This window comes from Solanum pennellii, chromosome 5 (assembly GCF_001406875.1).
Source record: "Solanum pennellii chromosome 5, SPENNV200".
Classification (NCBI taxonomy): domain Eukaryota; kingdom Viridiplantae; phylum Streptophyta; class Magnoliopsida; order Solanales; family Solanaceae; genus Solanum; species Solanum pennellii.
The window spans coordinates 1762501-1785312 of NC_028641.1; the positions used below are offsets into that span (position 1 = coordinate 1762501).

The following is a 22812-nucleotide window of genomic DNA, read 5'->3' on the forward strand; positions in this document are numbered from 1 at the left end:
CCACTCTCCATTCTCGCTCGCCTCTCTCGCTTTATACACAGAAGTGTATAATTCTGTTTCTGTTTTGTATAAAGCGAGAGAAAATTGTATATACACATGCAAAAATATATATCTTCGTGTTATACACTTAATTATACAATTTACAAACATTTTACTTCAAATATTGCAGAGAAAAAGGTCAACGAATTATACAATTGCGAATTATACAATTGCAGTGAAATACAATTTTCTCTAGCTTTATACAACAGAAGTGTATATATTGTGTTTCTGTTTTTGTATAAAGCGAGAGAAAAACATATATCTTCTTGCTATACACTTAATATTGCAGCGAAATAGGCAGTGAATTATACAATTGTGCATTATACAATTGCAGTGAAATAGGATAGCGAATTATACAATTGCAGCGAAATAGGCCAGCGAATTATACATTTGTATATGTATAGCGAATTATACAGTTTTATGTTTGCTATGGAGCGCAATTATGCAAAGTTTGCTATAGAATACAAATATGAATTTTTTGTTTGTTATGTATGAAAGTTGCCCTAATATATATACACACACCAAATAGAAGGCTTACATCCAACTTAATACGTTTTTCCATTCGATTTTTGTTTGAATGGTTATTATATATTATTTAATAATATATTATATTGTTATAATTATATTGCATTGTTTATTTTGATGTTGTGTTATTATCTAATAATTTGATTTAAAAACAAATAGTCACGTGATCATATTAATCGGCCATTACATAAAATAAAACTTTGTGTTGTTATATCATAATGAATTTAGTGACAAAATAATTTTAAATTCCAAAGAAAACAAACAATATACATTTAAATTAACTACAAACAATGTTGTCAAGGGAAAAAAATGTATTACATTATGGTAAATTACCAAACAATTTGTCAAGGGAAAAGGATTTATTATATTATAGTAAATTATATTTTAGAAAAATATGTTTCCATCCAATTATTAAATCTATTGCTGAAATTAGACTTTTTTGAAACCTTTAAAGGATCTTTTTCTATCATCAGAGATACTGTTTTTTCAAAGAGTAAATAAAGAATTATAAATGCAAAACATGGTCGTATATTTTAATTATTTTATAAAATATTTTATTTCCCAAAATATTAATATTAATTTATTATGAGGACATATTTTGAACTTTTTCTTATAAGATATATATATATATATATATATCGAGATTATTAAAAAGAATAAATCAAAAAGACAACTAAGTTGGGTGACTTGGTGATGACTGTTATAGATGTGACATGTTTGGATGGATAAGAATGTTAACAAATAAATACTAGTATAAGTTGGCAACTAACCAAAATAGAATAATGTAATTTTCTGCCCAAAAATTTGTCATTTTTATAGTTATAGTTGTATCTAGGGGAAAATATAACTAGGGCAAAACCTATACAACTTGCTTTCTTATTGATGTAAAAGGTAGTATCGCGACTCGTTTCGTGGTAAAATGTTCTGAGATTCGTGTGTGAAGCTTAGTTTTATAAGATCTACACTTCGTCAAATTGTATGTCATAAACACGCTCAACGTTCAACATTTGATGTTTACCTAACAAATCTTATGTGTTAAATTCTTTAGTTAACATTGTTGACCACCATAAGATCGAGTTAGTTAAGGAGCACTATTACTTTGACACAGAGAACAACACCTTTTAAATGTGTTTTTTTTTTGTTTATGTGTGACCGCAGAATAAATTCATGGACCTAATATTTTTGGCTTAAATGTTATATTGTGCTTACAAATTTATAAAATAGACTACTATATTTTGATTCATCGCTAGGTAACAACGAAGATTTTATTTTGAATAACGATTGATTTGATGTGACAGTGTCGTTATCTTAATTTTTTAATTTTTATTTTATCTTTACTTATTATTTAATAATCTTATTTTATCTTTTATCCTATTTTATTTGTAGTAGCCCTACTTCATATACTTTTTTTTTTATAGGTTTGTTCTTTGAATTTGTTGATGTGTGACATTATGTAAGGATTGAGAAAAATATGATTTATAGTATTGGTAAATATTATTTATGAAAAAAATTAAAAATAACAAACACTTGAGTTAGCTTTGTTTATATTATTGATCAATAGATTATTATTTTTTACACGAGTTAATGGTCAAAAATATATTTGAATTGCATTTTTGTGTGAGTTTACAACACTTTAACTATTCGTTGTTTTCTTTTCTCTTTTCTTTCTATCTAACTTATTACCATCTATATATTAAAACACATCTCCACAATCATTCATTCTCTTATCCTACTTGAACTATCATCGTTGTTTTTTAAGAGTATCATCAATAGTTTAAAAAGTTCCATTCTTTGTATGCTGATCGTTTTTTCATGAGCCGAGGGCCAGTCGAAAACTGTCTCTACCTCTAATGTATGGTAAAATTTGACGCACACTCTACCATCTCCAGACACAATTATATAGAATATGTCGTTTATTGTTAAAAATTTACTCGATTGAGATGATTGTATTCTTCAAAATAACTTCTTCCAAGGATGAAATGAAAGGAAATATTTAATATTATCTTAATCAACTTAATGATAAATAATTTATGATATTATTTTTGAAAATCATTAGAATAAATATTTTGAGACGAATGAAGTACGTAAATGGAAAAAAAAAGTATAGGACAAAATATGTTATCACACACATATTAGACTTGGGCCCAAGTTTTCAGTCTGTTATCTACTATCTGGTCCAATAAGCCAAGAGCCCAACTTTTAATCTGTTATGTATAATATGGCCCAATATTATTAGTATGGGAAATACACAAGTTCAAAATCGACTTTTTTATTTGAAGTTTGTCAAAATCGACTATCAATTAAATACTTTTGAAGAATTAAATATAACTTAAATAACATGATAAGAATAGGTTGCGAGGTGAACCTAACTCTTGTTTTTTTAGGCGTTTATTATTGTATCGCGTACAAAAATCACCCCTAAGCAAATAATAGTACCATAGTTATGTATACTATGGTAAAAATAGTTGAATCACATTGTTATACATCATGTGAATTGTAGACTCAAAATGTATATCATATAGGTACTTGTTGATTAGTTTATAAATATTGTAGTATTTTAAAAATGATCATGAGTAATTATTTTTCACTAAGGCCTTCTGTATCACGTTTATTTAAATGATTGTTATGTATTATTTCATAATATATTATATTATATAGTGAATATACTATTTGAATAATTTGTATACTTCATTATTCTGTAATATGACATATTAATAAAAATAGATAAATTCATCGTTAAATAAAATAAATTTTTTCATGTTATCTAATATTACGATATAATAAAATTTAAATAATAACTAAGGTTAAAATCGCAAAGAAACTTGTAAATTGTGAATAAATCTAACATTTTAATAAAAAATTGAACTTTGTTTTAAAAAAACGAAGCTTTGACACAGATCCAAAGCCTATCACACACAGCACCGATTTATTCCGGTCCAACTCACCACCGGTTCACCGCCGTGTTTCCGATCGACAACCTCCCTGACTCTCTTCTCCGGTGACATCTCCGATCAGGTATTTTCCGATTTCATTTCCTCTTTCTCTTTGTCCATTACTGATCCTATACCTCAAAAAACACGTACTCTTCATCTGGTAGATTCCTATCGCTTTACAATTCTCATTCTATAGTTTTATCTGTCTTCAAATTTTATCTGTTTTAGTATTTACCAATGATTGTCGTGTTTATTAGTTGAATGTTTTTGATGAGTTTGGTTGCTAGGAAATGGTCATAATTGAGTAGAAAATGTAATGCTTTGAGCAGAGGTAGATCCAGCATTTGTGCATCCAATGCCTCACTAGAACAATATTTTGTGTGCATAGAAAATTAACATACACATGTATATTTAGGTTTTTGTTGTCAGTTTCGAGGATTTGGATAGTGAAGTTAAGATTTTATTGTTGTAGGGAGTTACAGGGAAATCATGAACTTCCTGATGCTGAGGTCTAATCAGACTGCAGCTTCTGAGCATTCACCTGCTCGTGGAGTGCAATCGGTGCCAACCCATGCTTCCAAACCAAGTACTACTTTAGAGGGCCTTATTTCTGAAGAACCGTATACAGAGAGTGAGAAACGCGACGGTGAGAGTGATGAATTTGAGGATGAAGATCTTGCGGACATAAATGAGAAAAATAACTCTCAATTTGTTGCCAACCACATGGATGTCAAAGAGGACGAAGGATGGATAACTATTCCAAAGGGTAACTTTTATTTTTTTTTCCGCCTTTGATCTGAAAGTGTATTTTTTTCATTTTTGTTTTCTGCCTTGTTCTTGATGTTTGGTATCTACATCCGTGTGCTTATTACTGATCAGATGCGCTGCATCACGTTTCTTGGCTAATATTGATACACCATATGCATTAGTTGTCAGAAAGGGAAAGTAACCTGAATTGGTTTATGTGGTCCTATTACACTCTTCCTGGATGAGTTGCAACTTGCAAGTCTCTCCGGAGTCATTCGTCTATAAACTTAGAAATTTTATTGCCTAAAATCCTCCAGTACAGATTGGAATAGTAGATTTGTGCCTAATTCATGATGTCCTTCTATCTCAAGTTGTGAGAAGGAAGCTTGTTAGGAGTTTAGTCTACAATCCTGCTGTCCAAGTCTTTCTTACACACGTCCTACTTGTTCAATATCTATTTTAGACTTTAGATTACCATAGTTATTATGGAAAGATTATCCATTCTTTGAAGGAGAAAAAGGGAAACTTGTAAAGATATTCCTATCTCGGTGGAAAATTGGTTAGTACAACTCTTATCTTCACGAAAGATTGGGAGCTTTTCTAAGAGGGAGCCAGATGGTCATCATTTATATCTGATGATTGCCTGCTTTTGGGCTATTTGCCATTGGTTCCAATTAGTGAGTTACTCATAGAAGTCTGAATCTAGTGCTTGGAATGTCCCTCCTTGTATAAATTGATGACTATCATTTATAATTTTATTGTGGATAGTTCTGATAAGAATGCAGGGTAGGGAACCATCTTTTATTCTTAAGTCCCAACAATATCACATCTTATAGTTTTGGATCATACTTGCTGTAAGTATTCTGGAATTTTTTTACCGATCGAACTTTCTAATGTAGCCGTGGTTTGCTTTTGGCAATGACATTTTAGCTTTGGATTAAAACATTGGTCGAGGATCTTAATTTTTAGTGTTTTTTTTTTAATCTGTAATATTCAGTAAAAACACTGAAAGGTTTCATCATGAAGAGCACGTCCGTTGTCTTCTATTTCACTCTACTTTTTCTGTAAGCACTGATAATTTTCAAACTTGGGTGTGCAGAAGGAAATCAAAGAGTCCTGAATTCATCTGTATAATTTTTCGCATAATATCGTTATTCTCTTCGTCTTTTGAATGTAAATATAGTTATGGAATATTTTGTTAAGTTGGATGAAATCTTAGTTGTGTGCTTGATTTTTTTCTCAGCTGCTTTTTTCTTCAAAGATAGTGTTTGATGTTCAAAATGTTTGTCCAGCAATCCCGAACTCATATCTCAACGAACTAATTACCAAGTCTTGACATGCCTTTCCAGATAAACTTCCTGAAAACTGGAGTGAGGCACCAGATATCTCTTCCATATGCTCACTGGACCGCTTCTTTGTTATACCTGGTAGCTACTATTGTTAATCTCTTTTCCTACTTGTATCCTCCTCTCCCCCTCCTTTTCTATCATCTTCCACCTCTTTTCAGGTTTTCATTTATTTCTTTCTAATTTTTTCATCAATTGTAGGTGAACAGGTCCATATACTTGCATGTCTCTCAGCCTGTAAGCAGGATACAGAAATCATTACACCTTTTAAAGTTGCGGCCGTCATGAAACAAAATGGTAACACAGGGATTACTTCCGGGTCTGTTTCCCCTGGAGAAGCAGTGGATGATGGTAGTGTAAGTGAGAATGGAAATGCAAATATTAGCCCCCAAAAGGAGGTTTCTACTGGTGAAAATCTGTTGAGACTGGAAGATTACAAAAGACAAACTGAATCACTAGTACAAAGGTTTAATAGTTCTCACTTTTTCGCTCGGATTGCCGAGTCAGATGAGGCTCTATGGTCGAAAAGAAAAGCTATGGAGGAAGTATCTGATATGATTGGAGCAGATGACTCAGAAACAGTGAAGACACTTAAAAAGAAGCTGTCTTTGAGTGCTTCCACTGATAAGGGAAACTTTGATGCTAGAACCTCTGGTGGAGTGGCAAGAAATGCTGTCAAGTGTTGTTCCCTTTCAAATGGAGATATAGTGGTATGTTCCGCAAAAATTGTAGTGTCAGCAGTTACACCCAATTTCTTGTGAAATATATACAGACCAATGTACATGCCATCACCTTTTTCCTAAATTGTACAAAGGCATTCCATTTCTTTCATAGTGTTGACGTTGATATCTGCTGTCCTGTTTCTGTTTTTCTAATTGAACTTATGCCTGCATGAACCTATTTCCCCTTACTTTAGCATGTAGTTAGCAGATCCAAAAGAAACATAGTTTCTTTATTGTGCGAAATGTCCACTGTGCTAGTTGAAAGAAACCACATTCAGCTCGGGTTTCCAAATGTGGCAAAAATTTTTGTTGTCCTGTCAAAACAGTAGTTTAGATGTGGAGATGGTGGTCAGATGTCATACATAAGCTTCTCCGGAAGGAAGGAGGTTGTTTGGAAAGGGATTCTCGGTGGAGTAACCTGATTTAGAGTGTTTTTCTTGAGAAATTTGTATCAGGGTCCAGGAGAAGGTTGTTGTAGTGCTGAATGGTATGGCTAGCAAAATTCGGGTTTCTCTCCAGGTTATAATGGGTTCCTTAGTGTTATTTCTAGAAGTATGATCTCACTGTTTAATGTAGTGCAGGGCGACTAGTGGATTCTACAGATGTCTTCCCATTTTATTTTCTCCTTATTCGATCTCTATAACTTCTTTTAAAGGCAATCATAAACACGGATGTTAGACAAGAATTGTTTTAGTGGTTGGAACATTTAAATCAGAGTAAGGTAAGGGTAAGGCTGCATACACACTACCTTCCACAGAATTCACTTGTGGGACTACACTGGGTATGATGTTGTTGAACATTTAAATTAGAGATGAAAAATAGTACCTCTTGTGCTGCCCTTTCTGATGCTTATAGACTTTTAATTGTACTACTTATTAGTTGTCTTTTTAGATTTCCTGGAGAACAACTGATGTAGATACAATTTTTTGGAAGGATGCAGGTACTTTTACAAGTAAATGTCGGTATTGAGTTTGTGAGAGATCCCGTGCTTGAAATTCTTCAATTTGAGAAGTATCATGAGAGAAGTTTGTCGTCTTTGAATGAGGATAATTTGACATATGCAAAGCAGGATCCCTGTGGTGAACTGCTGAAATGGCTACTTCCTATAGATAATTCTATTTCTCCTTCCGCACGACCTTTATCCCCGCCTCAATTAAGTTCCAGTGCGAGCATTCGTAGCACATCCACAAAGCCCATCGTATCTGGATCTTCTGGATCACAACTCTTTTCTTTCGGTAACTTTAGAAGTTACTCCATGTCTTCACTTCCACCAAATAGTGTGCCACCTCCATCTGTTACAACCTCCACCACTGGACCAAGTTTTAATCCAGAAGATTGGGAACGCTTTTCATTTCAAAGGTCAGTGAAGAGTGAAAAGACCGGGAGTGAAGGACTTTTATCTTTTAGAGGTGTATCTCTTGAGCCAGAAAGATTTTCAGTTCGTTGTGGTTTAGAAGGTATTTTCATCCCTGGAAGAAGATGGAGGAGGAAAATTGAAATAATTCAACCAGTAGAAATTACTTCTTTTGCTGCTGACTGCAATACAGATGATCTCCTTTGTGTCCACATCAAGGTGGGTTTTATTCATTAGCCTGAGTAACTAGCTAAACTGGATATATGTATGTTGCTAGGAATTTAATGTACCTTATGGCTTGGGTATGTCGAGACGATTAACATGAAATCAGCATTCTTTTGCAGAATGTCTGTCCAACACATGCACCTGATATTGTTGTCTACATAGATGCTGTAACAATCATTTTTGAAGAAGCTTCAAAAAGTGGGCCTCCTTTATCATTACCAATTGCATGTATTGAAGCTGGTGAAGACTATAGTTTGCCAAATTTGGCCCTCAGGTTTAATTCGGTTTAACTTCTTATCTTTACTTAATAAATGATTTATCTTCTTTATCTAATCATTATGAATAGTGCTAGTGTATTGACTCACAACAGACATCATTTTGGGGCCTGGTGTATGTAAATTTGTATTTAATGATTGAAGTTACCCTAATCTGCATTTGTTTTAGAGGCTGTTCTTCTTTTAACCAAGAGAATGGAACATATATTGGCCATCAGCAGAAATAGAAGCATTCTTTCCATTGAGGCAGGTCTTATTAATAAGATATCTGCATAGAGTTTACTTGCTGTTATTGCAGCAAGTATCAGTGATCAAGCTGAATATTTTTGAGATTCTGAGGAAATTTTTAATATCCTAATACTTTTTTCCAAGTATGTTTAAAGGAAGGGCTACCAATCACCAATTAGGTGTTTCCTTAATTAATAGCGTGTTTGACCAAGCTTCTTGGAGGCTGAGAACACTTCTTCTGAGATTTGATCTTGCCAACTAAAAAAGTGCTTTTTCTTGGCCAACTAAAAGAAGTGCTTTTGAACAACTTGACCAACTTTTTTGTTGTTGGGATAGTTTTGTTAATTGTTGGCAATAAGCTACAAAATTTCAGCCATTCCCAATAAGCTAAAGTAGAAAAAACCAAAGGTATGGCATAGTTGTCAATGAAGTAGGTTGATAACCATGAGGTCTCAGGTCCAAATCTCAACAAAGACAAATAGACTAAGTGATTTCTTCCCTAGCCTTGGTGGACAGGGTTATCTGGTACTATTGCCGGTGAGAGATAGAAGGTATCTCGTGGAATAAGTCGAGGTGAGTGAAATCTGGCTCGGACACCACGGTTATAAAATAAAAAAAGAAAAGAAAGAAACTAAAGTAGAAAATAAATTATTTCAAGGAAAAAATATACAACAACTACGCCTCAGTCCCAAACAAGTTGGTTGGCTATATGAATCTGCATATCTTCACTTAAGCTCGAATCATACTAAATAGAATAAAAATTGAAAAAGTTTACAACTCTTATTATTATTAGAAGTTCTCTAGTAAATCTAATACCTATCCTTAACTAGTAGATATCACGTATATGGATCTTTTTCTTCCCTTGTGCCTGTCTTTAGCTAAGTTGGCATTGATACCAAGATTTATAGGTCTTTGGAGACAACTTTCTTGCATTTATATTTCACCCCCTTTAAACACCTTCACTAACCAGTGTTTTACACCTTCATTTTATCCTTAAAGTGTGCTACTTGCACCTTCTGGCAGATGTGGTCATTTCTAGTCTTATCTTATCTGAAATGATTACATATCCATCTTAGCATTCGCTTCTCTACAATTCATCTTGTGGATATTTTGTATTTTAGCAGCCCAACATTCACTACCATATAGCATTGTTGGTCTTATAGCTATTATGTAGAACTTGCCTTTCACTTTGGTCGGCTCTATATTATGAGGATTCATCATGAATTGAACTGGTTGACTGTCAGCCTACCACAACCCTCTTCCTTTCACGGGCTTGGTACCAACAATGTTAGCAAGTTCACACAGGGGAAGATTTTCAAGGAAAAATATCCTTCTTATAAATTTGTTTTTACCAAACCATCCCTCATTAATTTAACACATCTATCTTTCAAAATTATACAGAAGCTTTTCTCCTTTTTTGGTTTCTTCCTGTCCTTTTCCCCCCTTATCTCTCTGCTCCTCCTCTTCCTCTTTGGAATAGTCTATCAACTATAAATATGAGTCATTTCTCTCTTTATTAATTTAATTAAACAAATATAAATTAATTTAGGTCTTTCATAATAAATAATTAAAATTATTTCTCTGTTTTAAGTAATCCTGATTGTAAAATGAACCTTGCTACTTTTTTTTAATACTTAAAAACACTTTAAAAAGATGGCTATACACAAAATTCTTATCAAATACTGGGGAATAAATACTTCTCAGACGAATTGGTTAAACACAAACACCTTTTTCCAAAACTAGTTCTTTGAAAGCTATTTAGCCAGAAGTGTTAAAAATAAGCAGTTTTTGGCAGTTTGGCCATACAGGCTCAAGGCTATTATTTTTGTTGCTAGCTTTGAAAGTCAAAACCAGTGTCGGCCTAACTTTTTGTTTTAATTGTTACAATTGCTGGATTGCAAGTGCGAAGAAATTAACTGCAATATCCCTTTGCAGGAGAGGTGAAGAACATTCTTTCATTCTTAGACCAGTCAATCCCATCTTGAAGAGTTCCAACGGTCATAGTGGAAAAACTTTTCGATCTTCACGAGTACATTCTAGAAGTGCATCATCAACATGGCACCATCTTCCCATTATTGAGGAAAGAAATATTGGGTCACCTACTGATAAATATGCAGTTCTGGTATCATGTCGATGCAATTACACAGGTAGGTACTGTTTAAAAAGAAATTCCTTCTAGGTACATGTATCTGAAAACTATTATGGGGTCTTACACTTTTTAAGTTCTTGGATCTTCTATGGATACTTGTAGAATCAAAGTTGTTCTTCAAGCAGCCAACGAGCTGGAGACCACGAATTTCTAGGGACCTTATGATCTCTGTTGCTTCTGAAATGACAAAACAAACCCTTGGATCTTTTGAAGGAGGTGCTCAGCTTCCAGTACAGGTTGTACATGATATGAGAATAATGTTAACTTATCAAGCTGAAGGTTTAAACATCTTGAGTGCTTATCTTATGTTCAATTTGTCAGGTCTTAACTCTTCAGGCATCAAACCTAACTTCACAAGATCTGACAATGACAGTGCTTGCTCCTGCTTCCTTTACTTCCCCACCTTCTGTGGTGTCATTGAGTACTTCACCGACATCACCAATGAGTCCCTTCATTGGTTCTTCTGATTTTACGGAGAGAGTGAGTATTGATAAGCAAATTAGTGCTGCTCCGAGCAATAGCTCGGTATCAGTAAATCAAGTACCGGAAGGGAAAAATCTTTCTCAATCAGTTTCATTTAGTGAGAGAGCCACTCCCATACCTGATGTGCTTCCAAGTGGCGATTCAGGTTGTACACATCTATGGTTGCAGAGCAGAGTTCCCTTGGGGTAATCATTTATTTGTAAATTATCTTTATTTCGCAGTTCGGGTTTAATCTTACACCCCTTTGTGGTGGTTTCAGATGTGTGCCCGCTCAATCTACAGCAACCATCAAACTTGAAGTACTTCCCCTGACGGATGGTATAATCACACTTGATTCTTTACAGATTGATGTAAAGGAGAAAGGTATTAGCTGAGTTTAAATTGTTAAACTCGTTTCTTTCCACTTTCGTTATTTAAATATCCACATTGAGATGGCGGCAATAATTCGACATCAACCCCTGCCTTAGTTCCTTAAGCATATTTCACTTTTATATCAGAAATACCAGAACTTTTCATAAATATCATATTTTCCTTGGTTCCTTTCCCGCTCTTGAATTATTACTCAAAAATTAGTGCAAGGTATTACGCGCCTTGACAGTTGTGTAGGGTTTATTTGGATTGAAAGAACAGAGATGAGATCAGTTAAGAGGAAAATAAAGAAGGGAAAGAAAGGAGAAGAGGATTGCACGACCTCTCAGTAATACTCTTTCTATGTTTATCAAAATGAAAAAGACCCTATTTGGTTGGATGAAAATTAGAACTTATCGAGCTACGGTTTTACCCCAATTTCTGGTGGGTAATAAAATTAAAACTTCTGTGGCTTCAGTAATTATCTTAATCCGTCTCTTTCATTCTTCTATTTACACCTTTTTTGTTGGGTAGACTGCAAAAAGCAGAGTAAGCTGTTGATATAATTAGATTTGATGCAGTTTGTGTTAATCTTTTATGAACTATGGTGCATTTACGAACTAATTGAGTAATTTACGAGCAGAGTACAAGTGAACCTTTCCTATGGTGCTTGTGTCGTCTATAGTTTTTGTATGTGCTACTATCTGTTTGAGTCCAGAACAAGTTAAACGTCAATGTCATAGGATGAATTAACTGAGACAAATATTCTGCATTGGCAGGTGTGACATATGTTCCTGAGCATTCTCTGAAGATCAATGCAACTTCAAGCATTTCCACTGGGATTATCTGAGGTGACTATTTACAGTTTTCAGACGTCGTAAGTGGACAGAAAGATACTCATAGTGGTAGTGTCATACGTAGATGATATCGCGGGTTTGATGTAAATTTGAGGAGTCCCTTTGATGTGTGATGATTTTGTGTAGATTTATAAAATGCTTAAGGGGTGAGAATGGATTATGTGAAGGGATTGTGACTGTACCTTATTGTAGATGATGTTATGTTCAATTTGAAGTACCAACTAGGGGGAAAATTGAAAAGCAAATGATAAGAATATTTTGTTTGTGTATAATTTTTTTGTTTTAGGCCCCTTTTCCCATAAATTTATTGATCCATCGTTTCACCCTTAATCAGAGGACTCGAGTTCAAACCCAGAAAATCTCGATGGGAGTGCTACTCCTGAATGGGTCCTGCACTGTTTGTAATTTATGTTTTTTTTTTTTTGGTCAATTTCAATTTTCAAGAGTCTAATTTCTAATTTTTTAACTTATTTCTACTTAATTTGCAAAGCTTACATCTACAAAATAGTAAATTCAAGGTAATGGATTCCATCTCATATAGTTACAATCAAATTAAATGAACTCACCACTTAATAGACCAAGTTTTTGTAAGTACAATATCATAGAATTTAGCATGTCAATTAATTTAGAGGTATATTTTCTTGGTACATATTTAGCAATAATTAATTGCATCTTTACAAGAAATTAAATTAAAATACCTATAGTCTTGTTTTACCAAACTACAAAGAATAAAAATTCAAAGTTACACATTAATTATATCACATACGTACAAGGAATTAATATAATTAAAAATTACTAATATTAAAAGATAGATAGAAAAGGATTAACACCATCCTTGAATTTTCATTCAAAATTCTATATATATAGTTCTTTCCATATGATCCACTTCACCGCCCCCAGCAACAATAACATACTCAATATAGTCCTATAAAATTAGATTTTAAAAAAATAGAGTGTATACAAATTTTATCACAGACCTCAGATGTCGAGAAGTTATTTTCGATCGACTCAATAAGAAAAGAAGTCTAGAAAAAAAAATAGAAGTACAAGAAACAAAACAGGACATTACTACAATAAAAAAAATACGATAATCGAAGAACAAGAAACATTAATAACACGAAACTACTCAAAACCTTTTAATTAATTTCATGCACATTTATTCATGCACTATAGTCTATATATAATATATACCCCCATGTAAGTCCCTACCAATTATTCAAAATATAAACCCTAGAACATCAATTTAAAGAAAACATCTCCAATGGCTTATTCTACTACTAATTATTCTTCATGGAAATTCATGTACTTAATTCTCACACTATCTCTTGTTCTTGGCTATGCTTCTTCAATGAGAATATCTTCGGCAACGACGATGGATTCGAAAGAGGAAGAAGATTTTAGACTATTTTCAGAATCATCTTCGAAAAAATACAATGAAAAGAAAGAGTTTTTAATGAATAATTTATTTCATATGCTACCAAAAGGGGTTCCTGTTCCTCCTTCTGGACCATCACCTATTGGGAATAATGATGATAACCACTTCTCTTATCCTTAATTAAAAGTGAATTAATTGCTTAATAAAAAATTATGTTATTATATAGTTTAATTTGAATGGTATTTCGTATATCATGATATATAAAAAATATTATATTACGGACCGATTGAAGAGCCTATGTGATTCTCTCTCACAGTTATATTTTTTTAAGCTATGAATTAAAGGAACTATGCTCAATGAGGTGCTAATTTGAATAAATTTTCAAATTAAAAGTAAATTTATGATGTTTAGGTTGTGGGTACGATTAATATTATTTATCTATATCTAATCTTTATATGATTGATAAAGGTAAATATGTATAAATTAATCATGATTAAGTAATAACTATGTGTATATATATGTACATATTATGCATTCACATGATATAAACACTTAATATTAATTGTGTCACATATCTCGACCTATTTCGTGTATAATTTCGTATTTTTATTTCATGAGAAGCCCCCATCTTTATAATATTTGAAAATTCAGGGTCCTTGTGTATAATTTTATATTTCCTTTCTAGAAATAATGTTCAACATTTTAATCTTATATTTCTTGTAATATAACTATTATAATCAATATAAATTGCCTTCTTCAGTTTTCACATGAACTTGCTCCATCATACTCTGAAGGATTTGATAGGTTAATTAGCTTGAAATTATTTTAGGTCATAATCTCTTTAAAACCCCTGAAAATTTTATCTTTAATCGTCCGTTACTCAAATAGTTATTGTTGCATGATAACATTTACATCAGCGTCATTGTAATCAATGTTCATATGTCGAGATCATTTGGTCTTTGATTAATTTTATCTTTGTAAAGGTAGATAAATTATTTTTGATCGACTAATTCAATGTTACGAAGGACTACTATCCTAGCATTAATATATATATGGGCAAAAAAATTGAACTATTGACGATAAATACTAGAAATTCTATCTTGCTTTGTTTTACATTACGTATTAGAATTATTATTTTTTTTTTTCAATATTTATGACTGAAATTTTGACGATCATCGTAACTTCTTCGACAGAAATATGAGCTAACACATTATGCTTCAAAATTGTCCTAAATCAACACCAAATTTATATCAACTCAAACATTTTTTTATTTTTTCTAAAAAAAAACATTTTGTTTTGTTCTACAAACAAGCTCATAATAATTTTTCCCATATATAAAGTTCACATCTACAAATTAGTAAATTCAAGTTAATGGATTCCATCTCATTTAATCACAATGAAATTAAATAAACTTAGCACTTAACCGACCAGCTTCTTTAAGTACAATATTGTAGAATTTAGCATGTTAATTAATTTAGATGTATATTTTCTTAAAACATATTTAGCAATAATTAATTGCACCTTTATTAGAAAATTAAAATTCTTATAGTCTTGTTTTACTAAACTACAAAGCGAAAAATTCAAAGTACACATTAACTATATCATATACGTATAAGGAATAAATATATAAATTACTATTAATAAATAGATAGAAAAGAAATAACATCATCCACTTCACTACCCGCAAATATAATTTCACTAGCGACTTTAATTCTACTTCAGATCGAGATTGTTTCTGATAGACTCACGGCTCAAGAAAAAGAATAAAAAAAAAAGAAATAATGTATAGTAACGATTAACGAATACGATAGTACTTAACTGGAAACAACATATAGTAATAGCAATATGAAACTCGTAAATATGCTTACTACGACTACTAATATGGACGGACAACCAGGCACGACGCTCTTAACCCCCCACCCCACCCCCCCACACACACACAAAAAAAAAAAACATTTCTCAAAAATCTTTTAATTACTTCCCATGCACTATAATCTATATATATACCCCACCTAAATCCCTAAACAATTATTCAAAACATAAACCCTAGATTCAATTTTAAAAAAAAAAACATATTCCCAATGGCTTATTCTACTACTAATTATTCTTCATGGAAATTCATGTACTTAATTCTCACATTATCTCTTGTTCTTGGCTATGCTTCTTCAGTGAGAATATCGTCGACGATGAATTCAAAAGATGAAGACGCTTATACACTATTTTCAGAACCATCTCCAAAATATGAAGACGCTTATACTCTATTTTCAGAACCATCTCCGAGATATTACGATGAAAATGAAAAGAAAGAGTTTCAAAAGAGTAATTTGTTTCATATGCTACCAAAAGGGACTCTAATTCCTCCTTCTGGACCATCACGTAGACACAATGGAGATGGTGACTTTTCTAATTATCCTTAAAAGTTAATTAATTGCTTAATAATAAATAATAATTATGTTATAATCATATATAGTTTCATTTGGATATAATATTTCATAACATGATACGTAACAATACTATTATTATAGACTGATTGAAGAGCCTATGTGGTTTAATTATATATAGTTATTATAAAAATTAAGAAGCTTATTAATCTTGTTATTTACAATTATGTTGAGTTTATATGCATATATATATATATATGAAAATTCAAATTAATATGAAAGAACTATGTTAGTACGTATACTTTGTTGTATAGTGCCATCCTCCCCGCTAGCTATATGGGCGGAATATTGTCCCTCGAATTATTGCATGTGTTCTTTTGAGCTATGAATTAAAGGAATAAATGTAGTTAAATTTTTCCGTATGAAAACACTAATATATTTTTTTCTTTTGTCACTAATTCAATCAAAATATTTGTGCCTAAACATTTTTCGATGGAAAATTTCAATGGGGAAAATAATGATCTTGTAGTAGTGAACTAATGTCTCATCTAATTAGTTAGCACCAAGGGTGGAGCTAGCTAGCCAGGTAGGACTAAGGGGGGTTCAACAGTAAAAATTTACGTGATATATGATTAATTTTTTTTTAATATATGTATATAGAGTAAATGTTGTGTACTAGTCTCTGTATTTCTTTGTTTCCATCTTTTACCTAGCTACAACATTTTGATATTTCACGAAGGACCAATTACTAAGTTTACCCTAAGTCGAGAAATTATCCTCTGGTTGATATCTTAATATATTTTATTTATTTATTGCTTTGGTTCGGGAGAATTTTATTTACTTAATTAGGAGGCTCATTCATAAAAAAAAAAAGAACAGATCTAAACAATACAGACGATAACTTAATATATTTCCTCTCTAGACGGTTTAGATAACTCGATAGAATAGTTTTCCATATTTACAATATGTGATACTTGGATAAACTATATCCTATCAAAGACGATTCTATTCTCAAGCTTTAAACCTCAGACCTTTGATTGATGCATTTGAGTTTCTATTCTGACATATTTTCAAGGGTTTTATTTAATTTGTTTGTGGATTTGTTACACATGTTTGTTACTTTATCCTTCCAATTTGATTTATCTGGGGTGACTAGATCACTTTGTAGTTTTTTCTTTGAATCGAGGGTTAATTAAAAATAATTTTTCTATCGTTAAGGTAAAAATAAGATATGTTTTCATTATATCCTTTTCAAATACTATTTTATAGAATTATACTGAATATATTAATATTATTTTTGACGAGCTCAATATTTTTTTATTTTTTCTTGCCGTTTTACACCTATTAAAAGAAAAGTTAGTCAAGCACTTCCTCCCAATACACACACCAAACAAAAGAAAAGATAGTAAAACATTTTTTTTGTTTTATTAATTGTTGTTGAACTATAAACTTTCTACAAAGACACGTAAAGCCTCATGAATTTAGGGATAATCCTCTTGTGCCACACCCACTAAAGGCGGATTTAAAATTTTCGAGTCATTAGATATTACGATATTTTAAATTTTGACATTTAACTTTTTTGAATTTGATTTAGACGAGTCGATCAAATAAAAATAATTTTGAACAAAGCAGAAAACTTCAATAGTGTCATGAATATCACTAAAAGTATATTATTTATATATGTTTTTTATATTCTAAAGCTATCGACTCGATTCTCAAAAAAGTAGATAATTAAAACTAATACTCATAGAAAATCATAGTAAATTGAAGCAAGAATTAATAAAATTTGAAATGTCGATAGAAACTCCTAAAGGAGAAAAGTGTGAAGGACAAATAAAGATAAAAATAAAATAATAAAGAAACAAGGAAAAGAAAAAATGATGAAAAAGAAGGGGGAAAAAAAAAGAAGTAAACAAGAAAAAGAAAAGAAGAAAAAAGCATAAGGAATCTCTTGTAATTTTGTTAAATGCAGAGAAAAAGAATTGTTTATTTTCGATCGAAGGAATTTGAATGATTACTTACGATTTTATTTATGGTCAAAAATAGTTTAACGAGATCAAAAAAATGAAAACCAACTAGTAAATATGTCACTTATATATATATATATATATATATATGAAGAAAACAAAAATTCTTTATTATGTCCTTTTTTTTTTATTTTTGCTTCATATTCATTATTATATCATTTGCAAGAGTAATTGTTGGCTTTTAACATTTTTATAAGTTCCATAATTTCACATCTTCAATTAGTCGATATTTTTATAGGTCAATATTATCAAATTTCACCTTGTGCTATTCATTTTCCAAAAAAAAAAAAACTTAGGTACGTACTTTTGAAATATATTTATAAAAAAAGCATATATCATCTCATCTAGTCAAACATATATGATAAAAAATGTTTCACTTTTACCAGATTTTCCCATATAGAAGTTCACATTTTAATTTTACCATTCACTATAATTGTCCAATTTATTTCTTTCTTTCTTTTAAATATTTTTTGAAGTAAACGTGCAACCTAGCTATATTTATTTTCAATAATTTATAAACCATGTAAAATATGGAAACAATATTAGATAAGTTCAATATGATAAATTCGATCGAAGAAGAAATTAAGTAAAAAATATTATTCTACGCTTTTTTAAAAAAATATTACACTAGCTATGTCAAACTCAGTCGATCGAGAATTGTTATATTTGACCTACGCACATTAGGAAGAGAGCTAATTGGGTCATAAGTAGAGTGTTAGATAAGCACTTGGACCCACTTAAGTCATGTCTAAGCCAGATGATTTTTCCATTAAAAAAATAATTAAATCAAGGTGAATTATTTTTTCCACCAAATTAATATTGTAATTTTAGCCACGTTTCAATTATAATAACCCTCTATTTATAGAATCAACGTTTTAAAAGATAAAATTAAGATTTTTGTGCTACGTTATAATTTATGATTTTAAAAATAATTCTCAAATCTAATTTAATTTCAAAAATTAGCTTACGAAAATTAATCAAACTTAACCAGACATGAACAAACTAGCTAGTCTAATTCTATCCTCCATTCAATCAAGATGATTAATTGCATAAGAAGCCCTAATTAGTTGCCACTAAATAATGTTTAAACTTCATTTCTGACTAAAACCTTATTGTAGATATGATTTATATTCATAAAATCCATGAAAAACTACACTAAATTATTATTATTATCATTATATTATATATATGAAACATTAATTTGCTATATGTTGTTGACAACTATAAGGACAGATCATCATATATTAGTACTAAATTTTCAATAATGTTAGGTTATAGTTGAAGATTATTACTGTTTGAAACTAAGACAAAAGTAATGGGAACATAAAAAGAGTTGACAAGTAGCCGCACCATTAAAAGTATATGTGTCATGTGTTAATTAAATTAAACAAAAAAAATAATTTTAAGTGGCTATATATGTCACACATATATTATAAAAATAATAAAATAAAATAAAAAAGGTCTTCTTGTTTTGATATTTGCTTCTTATTAGTTTTTCCCACACTTTAAGATAACTTTATTAATTCTTTTTCTTAAATTACAACCTTTAGGTATTCATACTAATATTGACCCTAATTAGAGATCGTAGATATAAATAAATATTATTTACTATTAAAAAGAAGATTGTCTAATAAACGACTGTAGATCATAAATATAAAGAAGAGTTACAACTTTAGGATAACTTTATTAATTCTTTTTCTTAAATTACCCTTATTTGTAGACAACCTTTAGGTATTCATACTAACATTGACCTAATTAGAGATCGCAGATATAGATAAATATTACTTATTATTAAAAAGAAGATTGTTTGATAAACAACCGTAGATCATAAATATAAAGAAGAGTTACAACTTTAGGATAATTTTATTATTTCTTTTTCTTGAATTATCCTTATTTGTAGACAACCTTTAGGTATTCATACTAACATTGACCTCATTAGAGATCACAGATATAGATAAATGTTATTTACTGTTGAAGAAAAATTGTCTGATAAATAGCTGTAGATCATAAATATAAAGAAGAGTTATAATATCAAAGATATGGAGTTTTTATTCATGACGGATATCAGTATAGCTTATGAACGAGCGTAATGATTAATAGTTTTTTATCGTGCGAAGAAAGAAAAAAAATGACCTAATTTATAAGCTTATCAAGTACTGTATGGTTAATAATTTTATATTATAGAATATTGACTATACTTAGCTAATGGTTTGAATTTGTTGAAAAGATAAATTTATTTGGTAGGCCTTTAGATACGTATTTGAGTTGATGATGTTAAAGAAAATTATGGTTGAGATTATTTGGTGAGTTTGTGCGATATTGTTATTTATTTTATCATTATGACGATCGAGTAATTCAATAAAGACAAAATTTAAATACTACTCCAATGTATCACTTTTGTTCGAACTATCCAAAACTATTTTAAGTAAGTGGTGGAAAAATTTGTGAAAGTTATTTAGTGAGTAGAAATAATATTTCAGTAAACTTATATCGTTAGATAAGTATTTTCAATATCATTTCAAGATTGAAAATTATCAACATGGATTGTTGTGTATTTGTGGGAGTGTTTCACCCTTAACCAAAAGTTTCGGGGGCGAGCTTTAGATTTGGAGAAAATTTTGTTCGAATCGCCACTCCTAAATGGGCTCTGCAGAGCATGAGCGCGATCCGAACACTAAAAGATACTGTGTAAATTATTTTCATTTGTCCAAGTTTTGATAGATATTTGGTGCCTACGTTAAGGTACATGTAAGCTAGACTCTCACCATATTTACATAAATAACTAAATAAATAAGAATTATTATTATTATTATTATTTGACTCTTGGTAAGAACTTGAGTTCATAATCTTACATTCTTAAAATTATTAAAATTAATAGTGAAAAGTGTTTACTATTTGAGCATCGTATTTAAATTTGTTGCTTGGTAAATAATAAAATTTTAAGGTATAATCTACTTTGTCCTTTATTTATTTTTTAACGAATAAGTAACCTTATAATAATACTATGACTTCTTATAATAATAATTTAAAAAATGATATTTGCAAGCTAAAAAGTTGGTTAAATTAGTCATTAGTGCTTACTCAAACACGATGTATGATTAAGAGATCGAATCATTGATTAAATCAAAGAATTAATTAAATAAGATGAAATAATCTTAAATTAAACAAGATCACGATATTATGTGATCTAAAAGATTAATACCATAGGCTTAATTATCAACCGATTAATATTGACAAATCCAAAAATATTTTTTTTTGAGAGGGTATGGGAATAAATAATCAAATTATTTCAAATGTATATAATTTTATTAAAATCCCTCAAAGAGAAAATTTAAAAAGAAAAGAGTTTGTTTGATTGAGTATATAGAAAAAGTACTATTAATTAAGAGGTATATATAGATAATGTTGAGATTACGATAGTGTAATTTTATATGTTGATAATAGTTATGTTGACATTAATTTTATTTCGTATATTCGGAATTTGACTTTTTACTATTTAAAAAATATTATATTTGCAACGGATTATCAAAAAGAATATAACGAAATAAGAGTATAGAGACAAAAATGACCCTTTTTGTTAAAATGATACTATGTGTTACGTAATTTTTAGAAAGAACACTTTATTTATAAAATATTAAAATTGTCAAATATAAAAATAATACTGCGTAAAATGTATTAATAAAATCCAAGATATTAGTATCAACTAAAATTTATGTATTACCAAAATTACTATATAAGAAATGTTTTGTAAATAAACATTTTTTCCCCAAAAAATAATGTATCACGTATTATTATTTAATATACATCAAATAAAATACCAATGAATATAAGAAAAAAATAAAATAAGAAAAAAAATAATACCTTCACAGTTGGCAAGCAGTAAATTGACACGTCAACAAGTAGGTCCCGCGTTGTCACGTTCATTTCGTACGAAGCAAGATAAAGAGATTATTTTTGATAACTTATCGAAATAACATTTCTAACACGAATCGAAAAATGAAATGAAGAAAATATAGAAGCCATAACAAAATACTATAGAAAACATTTTATCTCATTTCAAAATACTCCTTAAATACTATAGATTAATTTAGTATTCCGAAGACAAAATATCATGAGTAAAATATCATAATAAAATAATCTCAAGTGCAAAAATAACATGTACTATTATCAAAGGATTAAAAAAGTCGAGTAATACTACAATTACTAGTATAGATAGATAAACGAGACATCACGCTACTACCTACTAATCTATTACATTAATTTGTCTCCTCCATAGTTTTTTTTTATCTAAACTCGTGCGTTGAATAATTAAACTATATTATATTCCGTCTAACCGATACTTCTCTAATCTATCTAGTTTTACCTTTAGAGAAACCATCCGTAGTCATCTACTCTCATCTCACACCTCCATGCTAAGACATTTTTACACTTTTCTCGTTATTTATTTGAATAATTTCAATATTATTTTTTGTATCTTGTCCTTCACCAAAATTACTATATCTTATTTTGAATATTTTAATTTTTATCCTATATCTATCGTAAATTAAATATCGTTACATAAATTATTAAATATCAATTATTAAGAAATCTTTTTTATTTTATAAAATAAGATGCTTTTCATGGTAAAATATTTTTTAATAAAAAAAAACATTTTCTCATTTCAAAATGCTCCTTAAATACCGTCAACTTCCACATGGTCATTCGGGCAGCTCAACATTCCTGACCGTATTTTCCGGTCAGTTCTCCGATTTTGCTTTTCTCGGTCTTCGATTTTATTGCAAGAAAAAAGGCAAAGAGC

General features: G+C 30.4%; 1 protein-coding gene across 1 annotated transcript; it reads left to right on the forward strand.

Annotated features, from left to right (window-relative positions):
- The first annotated feature begins 3316 nt into the window (after positions 1-3316).
- On the forward strand, positions 3317-12516 carry LOC107020646. The gene is made up of 11 exons (XM_015221097.2): positions 3317-3579; positions 3970-4263; positions 5594-5671; positions 5792-6300; positions 7253-7885; positions 8011-8165; positions 10330-10541; positions 10646-10779; positions 10865-11211; positions 11286-11389; positions 12154-12516. The coding sequence occupies exons 2-11, from the start codon at positions 3987-3989 to the stop codon at positions 12222-12224; spliced, it is 2520 nt and encodes an 839-aa protein (XP_015076583.1). The 5' UTR covers positions 3317-3579; positions 3970-3986; the 3' UTR covers positions 12225-12516.
- The last annotated feature ends 10296 nt before the right edge of the window (positions 12517-22812 follow it).